General features: G+C 40.3%; 1 protein-coding gene and 1 long non-coding RNA gene across 3 annotated transcripts; both read left to right on the plus strand.

Moving 5' to 3' along the window:
* Window positions 1-4,369: 4,369 nt before the first annotated feature.
* LOC127651965 (uncharacterized) lies at window positions 4,370-7,388 on the plus strand. Of its 2 annotated transcripts, XR_007971636.1 has the most exons (4): window positions 4,370-4,703; window positions 5,171-5,733; window positions 5,830-6,089; window positions 6,231-7,388. It is a non-coding gene; the product is annotated as an uncharacterized LOC127651965 (long non-coding RNA). The 2 variants fall into 2 exon arrangements; XR_007971635.1 differs by having other exon boundaries at window positions 4,370-5,733.
* A 178-nt stretch (window positions 7,389-7,566) lies between these two features.
* LOC127651893 (NADH dehydrogenase [ubiquinone] 1 beta subcomplex subunit 7-like) lies at window positions 7,567-11,306 on the plus strand. The gene is made up of 3 exons (XM_052137941.1): window positions 7,567-7,815; window positions 9,355-9,523; window positions 11,013-11,306. The coding sequence occupies exons 1-3, from the start codon at window positions 7,704-7,706 to the stop codon at window positions 11,092-11,094; spliced, it is 363 nt and encodes a 120-aa protein (XP_051993901.1). The 5' UTR covers window positions 7,567-7,703; the 3' UTR covers window positions 11,095-11,306.
* Window positions 11,307-11,614: the final 308 nt, after the last annotated feature.

The following is an 11,614-nucleotide window of genomic DNA, read 5'->3' on the forward strand; positions in this document are numbered from 1 at the left end:
TGCACAATGCCACTTTAAGCAAGTCAAATATCAATACCTTTAATAAACGTGAGAAGTAATTTCTGGTAAGAAGCAACAAAGTTTGCTAGTGCAGAGATATGATGGGGTGTGCCAACAGAGGGCAGCATAGAGACCAAAAAAATTGTACTCTGCAATCCAATTTTACACCCGACAGGATAAGTTGCAACAATCGTAAACGTTAGACCAGCATTCACCTTTTTGAATGTAGACGCTGGGGTTGACTGTCTAATCATCATCATGTCGTGAATATTCCACTATTTCTTCATTGTATTTTTTTATAGCACTTCCATTTAATGTTAGTTTCATTTTGAGGAACGCTTGGAGCGCAACAGTCGGGTTCCGGAAGTAGAAATCACGTACATTTTCTCAATAGACAAACCTACCATGAGCTCTGATGTTCTTCATTGATGGTATATGCTTCTGTTGGAGCCATCAGTCCACATTATTTCACCAAATTTCTTTTTTTCAATCGTGTTTAATAGTAGAATTATTTGGATTCGTATATGGTGAAGAACTACACTCTGGGCTGGACTGGTAATCTGGCATACCTGGCATTTGCCCGGTGGGCCGACGCACTTTGGGGCCAATCAGGGGTGGACTGGCCATCGGGAGAACCAAGCGGGATGGCGGTCGGCTGTGAAACGTGCAAAATGGGCCACGATAATGTGGAAAAGGACAGTAACCCCCCTCCCCCCTTAACAAGTTTTGGGCCAGTTGCCATGTAAAATCCTGAGCCGATTTCTCTTCCCAGTCCAGCCCTGACTACTCAATCCATGATCCTAAAGGGGGAATCACCAATCAGAGATTCGTGGCAAAAGAGCTCTGCAGCAACCTCCCACTCCCATGATGCAACATGGTCGGTCTCCCTACACTCTCAAACTATTTACTTATTTGTATACAGTATATATGAATATTTAGCAATTAAAGTAAATTAAATATATCGCTTATATACTTATAACACTATGTAACACAATCTTTCTGGGTAGTAAGTGTTATTTCCTAATTGCTTAAGCCTCAAAAGTATAGAAAATGGCTATTATTCTCCACAAACTTTGCTTTTGTGACCAGGACAGTGATATTTTGATATTTAGCTACCCAATGAGAGAACGGGCGAATTTGTGTCTTTTTCGTTCACATAAAGTCCGAAAAAAAAAACATGAATCCAAATGAACATGTATTTATACTAAAGTAATACAAAAATGTCTGCAAAAGATTTAGAAGTGAGTTTTTCGAGATTTTCGATTATACAGTAAATCACTTTCATGAATCAGCCCCCAAATGTAGTCTCCCATCATGTTTTCGTTATACTGTCCTTGGTAGCGGCGTTCAAAGTCCAGTATATCCCGATGGAAGTGCTCGTCTTGCTCCTAGTACGCTCCCATGTGCTCCTTGAATTTATCAAGATCAGGACTTTGAGGGACATTCTTCACCAGAATCTCAACCAGCTCCACAAGTTTTTGGCCTTGTAATTGCCCAGGAAGCCCTGAACCACTTTCTCCTCACTAGTGAGCTTCCTGGGGAATTCATTGCACTCCAGGATCTTCTTTAACTGTGGTCCGACGAAGACACCGGCTTTGACCCTTGCCTCAGACAGCTTAGGGAAGAAGTCTTGAAGGTGCTTGAAGGCTGCCGACTCCTTATCTAAAGCTCTGACAAATTGTTTCATAAGGCCCGATTTGATGTGCAGTGGTGGCATCAGCACATTCCGGGGGTCCATCAGTAGTTCCCACTTGAAGTTGTTCCTCCCCACAGAGAACTTGGTCCGCTGTGGCCAGTCCCGCCTGTGGTAGTGCACCTTGGTGTCCCAAAGACAAAGATAGCAGGGAAATATGGTAAAACCGCCCAGCTGTACTCATCATACTTAAAGGTGTCCAGCAAGGTCTTAATATGTATCCACTTAGGCAGCTGGAACTAAACTGAACTGGTGGGCTTAAGGCTCCAGTATTTATACTACTATTTATTTAATCTAACTGGAATGTTCTAGAAAATAGGTACATTTCAAAATATCACTGTCCTGGTCACAAAAGCTTGTGGGGAATAATAGCCATTTTCTATACTTTTGAGGCATAAGAAATTAGGAAATAACACTTACTACCAGGAACCAAATAAAACATAAAATGTGTTACAAGGTGTAATCAACAAACTAAAATAGTTTAATATTTTTTACCATAATTTTTTTTTTCTCCCCAATTTGTAACGCCCAATTCCCAATGTTCTTCAAGTCCTCGTGGTGGCGGAGGACGAATCTCAGTTACCTCCACGTCTGAGACCGTCAATCCGCGCATCTTATCACGTGACTTGTTGAGCGTGTTGCTGCAGAGACATAGCGCGTTTGGAGGCTTCATGCTATTCTCCGCGGCATCCACGCACAACTCGCCACGCGCCCCGCCGAGAGCGAGAACCACATTATAGCGACCACGAGGAGGTTACCCCATGTGACTCTACCCTCCCTAGCAATCTGGCCAGATTGGTTGCTAAGGAGACCTGGCTGGAGTCACTCAGCACGCCCTGGATTCAAACTCACGACTCCAGGTGTGGTAGTTAGCATCTTAACTCGCTGAGCTACCCAGGCCCCCTTCTACCATTATTTTTAACTCAATTATGTCATTCGCAATGCTTCATGGGATTGTAGTTCATTCCCTCATTAAAGACATTAAGTCACCAGTCTTTTTTGACCAACTTTTAAATACCTTTTTACTGGAAAGTTTGTAATGTGATTCACCTCGGAGCTGGTTGGTGAGGTTCATGGTTCAAAACTCTTTTATGATTATTAAATCCTTATGGGAAAATGAATGGGAAAAATACTTCCGGAATTAAGTTGTTGCGCAATATTGAATAGCAATTATTTCTGTATATCACATTTATCTCTGCTGTTTTATAATAAACAAAATGCTTTATGATAACATGCATTAAAAAGGACACTCAAGATGACCGTATGCCTGATTCATGTTTTCAAATGATGTGTGTTTGTATATTTGTGTGTTCCAATGAAAGAAAGGAATACCTGGAATGAGTTGGGTGGGAAAAGGGACAGGAAGTCGATGACCGGGAGGGAAAAGGACAAACACTTTCAGTTGTCATAGAGAAACCACATAACATTATTCAGTAGGAGAGCTGTGTGTTATGTGGTTTTTTGTGTCAGAATTATATTTATATTGGAGGGGATGGATTTCAGGCATCTGGTGGGCACACAAACACACACATAAACACACATTTTCAAGGCATGGAGCCTGCAGTCGGGGGAGCGTCTCACTTTGTACTGCACTGAACTGATAATAAGGACTACAAACTCTTAACCACCAGTTAAGTGTGCACGTGTGTGAATGTCGGAGTAGTTTAATCATAGCAGTAGACATAGCTTTGCTCTAAAAACAGATCAGTGTCACATGAAGAGACAGGAGATGCATTTGTGTGTTTGTCCACATTAGTTTGAACTGGGTTGTCTTCACAAACATTTCATTCAGCTTATTATTTTTGAAAAACGACCAATTAAGTCTTTAAAACGTTTCACTTTTGCATTTAGATGTATATTTCGGTGGGTTTTGGAACAGTTTACATCAAAGGTCTTTGAATCTTTATAGTGAATAGTTTTTCTAAATGCATAAATAAATATTTTGCAAATTCATTTGTCAGTCTATACAAAATACACAGCTGGAGTTTCGCTTACTGACCCCTGGTGAAAACAGGTGGTACTTCAAGCTTGCACTGCGCTGTAATATTCCATATTACAGTCCTGGAACATGAATAATTGCTACGCGTGTTATATAAAATATTCGCTCCATTCGCGCCGCCCGGCACCAATTCATGTCTATTTGCATCTTTGCATTGATTTTGTTTCACGCAAAATGCTTTGTCGTATGTGAATGCACCATAAAACATACATATGATTAAATAATAATTAAATATTAAATAATATGATAAAATTATAATTTTGTTGCAATTAATCAAAATTAGGGCTGTCGATTTAACGCGTTAATTCAGTGCGATTAATTGTACAAAAAATAACTCTGTCTGTCTCTCTCTCGCTCGGTCTCTCTCTCTGTCTCTCTCTCTCTCTCTCTCTCTCTCTCTGTGTGTGTCTCTCTCTCTCTCTCTGTGTCTCTCTGTGTGTGTCTCTCTCTCTCTCTCTCTCTCTCAGATGATATTTTTCTAGTGAGAGGAGGTATGAGAGCTGTGGAGTTTAAGGTGGTAGAAACAGACCCTGCACCACACTGCACTGTTGCACCAGACATATTATCCACTGTGTGGATAATACGAGGTGTGTGTGTGTGTGTGTGTGTGTGTGTGTGTGTGTGTGTGTGTGTGTGTGTGTGTGTGTGTGTGTGTGTGTGTGAAGGCTTCTGGCCGATTGATATCGAGTATGATGATGTCATAAACAGCTGGCTCAGATTAAAGAGATGGTGGAGCTGCCTCTCAGGCACCCCGGCCTGTTCAAAGCCATCAGAGTGAAGGCGAGAATCACCATCCAGATCTTACAGGATTTTGGTCAATTTTCTCATTCATCCATCTATCCATTTAAAAAAAATAACTAAATCACTCATGCGTATTCATTAATGCAAAACACACTGTCTGTCTTTAGCCTCCGAGGGGGATTCTGCTGTACGGGCCACCTGGCACAGGCAAATCTCTGGTGGCACGTGCTGTTGCTAATGAGACAGGAGCTTTCTTCTTCCTCATCAGTGGTATGTCAGAACACACTAATTTAAAGCCACAATCTGGAACTGTCCTGCAATAACAGAGGCTTGTAAAAACTACAAAAATCCTTGCTATTTGCCCGGCACAATTAAAGATGCTGTAAGCGATTTAAGCAGTTCTAGAATTTCCTCAAACTGACCCATTGGAATAGCCATCTTTTGCTATTTGGAAAGCCATCTTTCCAAATGATGCACTCTAAAGATACCAGATAAGCTTTATTGAGATCGACACCAAGCAAATGTGATTATCAACAGCAGCAAAATAGCGCCCTCAACTGACAACTGTTATGAACAACATGGCATAAAAACGGCATTACGCCTCAATAATTCGCTGAAACTATAATACTGTGAGAATGCGCAAAATGATTGACAGGCAGAAAGCATCACATTACATTTACATTTATGCATTTGGCAGACGCTATTATCCAAAGCGACTTACAGTGCACTTATTACAGGGACAATCCCCACCAGAGCAACCTGGAGTTAAGTGCCTTGCTCAAGGACACAATGGTGGTGGCTGTGGGGATCGAACCAGAGACCTTCTGAGTACCAGTTATGTGGTTTACAGAGCCTAGAGCTGTCACAGAGACCGGTGACATATCTCATGACATTCATTGCAGTAATGCCTTTCAGGGAGTAGGAAAAGTTTGTGCATACTTTCCATGAAAAACAAATCACTTACAACACCTTTAACATCCATCCGCTCTGAGGGAAACGATAGCCGAGGTTCCTCGGGTAAACTGGGAAGACATCTGAGGACTAGATGAGGTGAAGAGAGAGTTACAGGAGGAGGTAAAACCACTAACATATGAACACAAACAGGCATGAAATGGTCATTCACTCACCCTCTCTCTCACTGTCTCTGGTCTGTATCCCGTGGAGTATCCTGAAAAGTTTCTGAAGTTTGGAAGGACACCATCTCATGGGGTTCTTTTCTATGGCCCACCAGGGTGTGGCAAAACTCAACTAGCTAAAGCCATTGCCAACGAGTGCCAGGTTAACTTTGTATCCATTAAAGGTATGTCTGTTTGTAAGAGAGTGAGTTCAAAAGGAAAGAGTGTGCAGGAGTTGTTAGTGAGTGTTTAATCCGTTCCATGTCTTGTGTGGATTGCAGGCCCAGAGCTGCTCACTATGTGGTTTGGTGAGGGGGAAGTGGTGGCTCAGTGGTTGAAGCTATGGATTACTGACCAAAAGGTTGGGGGTTCAAGCCCCAGCACCGGCAAGGGCTGTTGGGCCCTTGACCCTATCTACTCCAGGGGCGTGTCATGGCTGACCCTGCGCTCTGACCCAACTGCATTTCATTGGCTCTGTACCTGTACACTGCACAATGACAACAAATGACAATAAAGTTGAATCTTTGAAATGTTTGATAAGGTGAGTAAACCTGATAGTGGTTCACAAGTGGTCAGATTGCTGTTTATACCTGGCATTGACATGTCAATAAAATCTCAAATGCTACAATCTGCAACACCCGGTCTTACTCTAAATAATTCTGAAGTTACATTTCTTCTCTAGACAGATGATCAGCTACTGCACAAGGACTACAGGAGCACCTGGACCTGCTGGAGAACAACTGTCAGAACTGGGCCCCGACAGTCAATCTTACAGATAACAGGACGCCTGATACACATTCACTCTGGGGAACACTGCAATTGATCACACCCGACACTACGACTACCTCGTCTAAACATCAGTGCTTCAGGGGGTTTTGGTCTGGCAGTGAATGCACTAAAAGAGAAAGCTAGAAGAGGATTCTGTGCTATTAAGGGCAAATTTACCAAGTTGACATTCCTGTAACAATCTGGTGTAAGATCTTTGATAGTGTTATAATGCCTATTGCTCTGTACGGAAGTGAGGTTTGGGGTCTGTATGGCAGATTACTGGAGATGGGACAAACACCCCATAGATTCCTTGCCTGCAGAATTCTGTAGAAACATTCGAAGAGTTCAGAGAAGAACACCTACTAATGCATGCCGGGCCGAACAAGGCAGATACCCCCTTATTATACATATTGAAAAAACGATCACTCAAACACACTGCAACATGAAGCCCTTAAAACCCAAGAGCTCAAGCCTAAAACCAGAAAACTCACTAACAACTAACTAACACCAGTTTCAGACCAGCACTGCTGAACTAAACCAGATCTCAATAAACCAAAATTTCATAAAGCAAAAATTCATATTTGGAGCATTGGGAAAATGAAAGTAAAAACCAAAGCAAACTGGAATGTTATCGGACCCTAAACAGAACATATAATCTGGCAGAATATCTGCACACTGTAAGAGATCCAAAACAGAGACGGATCCTCACCAAATACAGTTTTCCAGTTCAGCAGAAACAGATCAGATGCTGGTGTTACTGGGGGAGATCAGATCAGATGCTGGTGTTACTGGGGGAGGACAATCATGCATCAGTTGCCATTGCAGAAACCAATCACTCCCTTAATGTACTTCAGTCACAATATGCTTTTTTTAATGTTCATAATGTCTTGTTAAATGCTTATTTTATATTGTATATTCTATATTGTTAGTGTAGTTTTATTTTATTTATTACCTGGCACCTTATTTAAATTCTATTTTAATTGTTATTTGTTGCTGTTTTATTATAATTATGTGTCTTGTCATTGTCAGTTTTGTGTAAAAATGCTTTGGCAATATTGTATGTAAACATGATCATGCTAATAAAGTACTTTAAATGATATCTATGTTATAAATGTCTGGCTCATTTTATGAATGTGTTAAAGTATTGTGTTGACTTTTTTGGTGCTCTTTTAGAGAGATTTCGAGGCGGAACTATTCAGTGGTGTCGAGAACATGCAGGACTTCCTTGTCGAACATGTTTACTTCCGCTACAGACCGGAAACTGAAGGAGCTGTCTGGAGGTGACCGACTAGCAGAGCGTTGAAAGTTGTTTTCTGGGTTATAAACGGATTTCTTATGTGTAGCGGTTGAATTGTGCTGCAGTCTGTCGTGATTTGCCGTGTTCATAATGGGGGCTCATCTTGCGCGGAGTTATATCACGGAACCGGACACGACACCGGACCCGCAGAAAGCGTCTAAAAATGACCCGCAGATGGGCTTCGCGGAGCGGCAGGAGAGAGGTGATGTATCCCGCTCAACAGCACTTTTATCAGGGCATTTCCAACAGTACTAACCGATAGTTGATCATTGAAGTTTAGATTAAAGGAATATTCCGGGTTAAGCATTTTTGTGTCATTTACGACTCGTTCCACCTTTTATTAATTATTATATAATTATTAATTATTCTATTATTTTTGTGTACTTTATCCAAATGGAATAAAATGCATTGACTTTGTTCATATATGGCATCTGAAAACACATAAATATTGGACCATTTTCTTTTTGATTTCACGTTGTTACACTTATTGTGTTCCGGTGTTCTGTCGAGCTGTCCTACTCCGTCAGATTCGATCCGGGTTATCTTCTAGTCCTTAAAATACTAACCCTTGATTTTGAATTTGATGGCGTATCTTCTGAGGTTCTGCCTCTGGGCTTTATCATATCCATCAGGGTATGATTCCACAGACAGCAAAGCATAAACCTCATCCCACTTCTTTTCCATAACTATTGCAATAATTAAAAATAATACAACGGACATTTTGATATGGGACACATTTCCTGAGATTAGACTAATACACAGAAATAGATGCAATATTTTTGTTGAAATGTAATACAAGTGTAAATGTAGTGAAAACGTGCAATTGAGTGTCCTATGGCGTTAAATATAAATATAAATACAAAAATGATAAAAAGGGCAATGTGTAAGGTCGTAGTAACTAGTTTACCACTGGGCGCATCACGTGTTTATATTTAGACTGATATGATAGAAACGTCACACATCAGTGGAAATGGATTGTAAACATGCCTCGTTTAACGTCAAAAATTAGGACGAATCAATTCAATTATAGATATTACTGCAACCAGTTATCAGTGTTTATATATAACATATGCAATATGAGACTTATTAACAATCTTAGTGGGCCGGTCATTTCTGATGCACGAACGCAACACAAGGGTCAAAGGTTAAAGTGAATCGGCTGTAATGTTTGAGTTTTTAAGGCAGAACACTTGCATTAATTCGCATTAATTATTCTAAATGCTGTGTTTTATTTTTGTTGTTGTTGTTTTTTGTCATTTTTGTTAAAGACTATTCAATTACTGAAACTACTGATTTTATAGCGTTGCGTCGTCATGGCAACAAAGTGGTAAAATCGGCTATAACTTAGATGCGGTTAGTACGTGATTTTTATCACACTAAAATCATGCTACACACATTTAGTTTAAGTCTTGCAGCTATACTTTTGCAACACTTGAGTATTTTAACGTTTTCGGATTGTCCCCATTGACTTCCATTGTAAAACCCGGATTTATTTATGTCAGGAGAGGTCCAATAAGATTGAAATATGTCTTAAATACGGCGCTAATCTGAATAAGGTTCATCAAAACAATACTCCTGTCAGATATTGTGGTACACATGAACGGTTCACATTCATGTAGGGTTGATCTGATGAAATTGTTATATAACACGTGTTCATGTAGAGCTGGTTTATAAAGTATGAATTTAAGCAACGTTGTGTGCATGCCTCAACAGCCGTGTCCAACTGCTTTGTGTTGTTTAGTAATGGTGGCCACGCAGGAGCAGATGAATATGGCGATGTTGCCGGTGCAGCAGCGAGATTACTGCGCACACCACCTGCTCAAACTGATGAAGTGCAAGAGGGACAATTTCCCCAATTTCGTGGCCTGCAAACATGAGAGACACGACTGGGACTACTGTCAGCATCAGGAGTAAGAAGTGCTCTTCTGTTTCAGCTGAACTTCTGTGCAACACACACACATACAGACTAGTGTCGTCACGATACCAAAATGACAGTCGGTACCGAGAGCACTCAAGCCAATTTCGATAGCACAGGAAAAATAGGTAGAATGCAGTTGAACAGGTCTTTAGCCTAATAATATGTTACATTTCAGTGTAAATACTGTGATACATTAAAACAATAGCATTGACTATCGAGTGTTTCTCAGGCCTTGTCCACACTAATATGTTTTCGTTTGAAAACGCATCCTTTTCTCTCGGTTTTGGCCTTCCGTCCACATTGAGACGGTGTTTTAGTCTTGGAAAACGGAGCTTTTTGAAAATGCACTTCAAAGTGGATAAATTAGAAAACGCAGTTTTCACGTTGGAGGACTGTGATAACGGTCGCTTTGGAAAACGATGACGCGTTTTTAGTCATGTGATCTATCCAACCAAAACAATCAAGATGGCGGCCTTGTGTTATAGCGGTGCTGTTGTGCCCGATACTCACTTTGATAGTGTTGTTAAAAAATAAATATCACTTTGTACAACCTTCACATTGCGTTCCTTCAAAGGCGAAGGGAAGTTTACTCGGAGTTGGTGTCCGGCGGCGGAACACGAGGACAATTGCGTTTCAGACCGTACATGCAGCGGAGATTTAACGCATGCGCAGTGACACGATTTAAGCATTTTCATACGTTTCAGTGTGGATGAGCAACTTCTGGAAAACGCTTGAAAACGTTAGTGTGGACGGAGAGTGTTTTGAAAAACGCCGTTTTCAAATGTATCAGGATTAATGTAGACTAGCCTCAATCAAGTAAACATTGCTTCAAGTAGGACCATACGAAATCATTCCCCCAACCCCCAAATTCCAGTTTCCATTTTTGTTCTCCTGAATTCCATGTTTTAAATTTTAATCCAATGTTACCATCAGAATTGTCTAATCAAATTAATCCAAACTTCAATCAAATGAAAATGGAATAAATAATACATTTTTACTTACTTTTTGAAATGCAGCGCTTTAGTGAAGACCAACACAATGCAATCTAAAACACAACATTGGTCTTATTTGATGTCAGATAAAGTGCTGTGCAACAGAGCGTCACATTATAAATGCAAACATTGATAAACACTTCTATTCATGCAACAGCACTCTTGCTTGTGAAGTATAGGTTCAATAAAATAATAATAATAAAATACATCTGACTAAATACTAGTAAAATATCTGCATCAGGCTTTTATTTTGAATCAAACCTTTATTTTGAATTGAATCCGGTAGTTTCACATTTCCGGATAAGACGTTGGTTAAATGACCTAGTGTGATTATTGATGCACAAAATGCTGCAATTTATTGATATAAAAATATAGTATGCTCGTACCTTTTAAAATCCCAGTTAACTGTTGATACACCTCTTATTCTAAGTTGTAGTTTTTGGATGGTTAAAATGTGTTTGATTCAGTCCGGTGTCTGTTTCTCTGCAGTTATGTGATGAGGATGAAAGAGTATGAGAGAGAGAGGAGACTCAACCTGAGGAAGAAGAGGCTGGAAGCACAGGCGGCATAAATACCCCACCTTCCTCTACCTTCATTTGCTGTGTATATAAATAGCTCTCTAAACAATAAAGAGTCTGATATCTAAGCCTGAATGGTTCATTTTCCTAAACGCACACACAGAGGTGAATACATGCACATTCATGCAGTGGCTCGGGTCAAAATTAAATATTGCATGTGCAATCTATTAGAATGAAAAGTTATGTTAATGACAATATTGCACACCCAAATGATTTAGTATATTCTGAACGAACTATCATCTGTAATATTTGGAAAAAGACACTGATTTTTATCGGCAAGAGTTTTGACACCTGCAGTTTGTGCCAAGTGACCTTCAGCATCACTAAATGTAATCACATCCAGTATGTTGGAAACTTGTTTTTACAGTACTGAATACTGTTAGTGGTCTTTGACCAATGCATATCAGAGTCATGGACACAAATACAGAACAATTCCCAGTAGATGAGTGCAAACAAGCAAAGTGGGACAAAGACCTAAATACACGTTTGACCATTTTAGCCTCAAAGCCGGTT

The sequence above is a fragment of the Xyrauchen texanus genome, chromosome 11 (genome assembly GCF_025860055.1).
Source record: "Xyrauchen texanus isolate HMW12.3.18 chromosome 11, RBS_HiC_50CHRs, whole genome shotgun sequence".
Taxonomy (NCBI): domain Eukaryota; kingdom Metazoa; phylum Chordata; class Actinopteri; order Cypriniformes; family Catostomidae; genus Xyrauchen; species Xyrauchen texanus.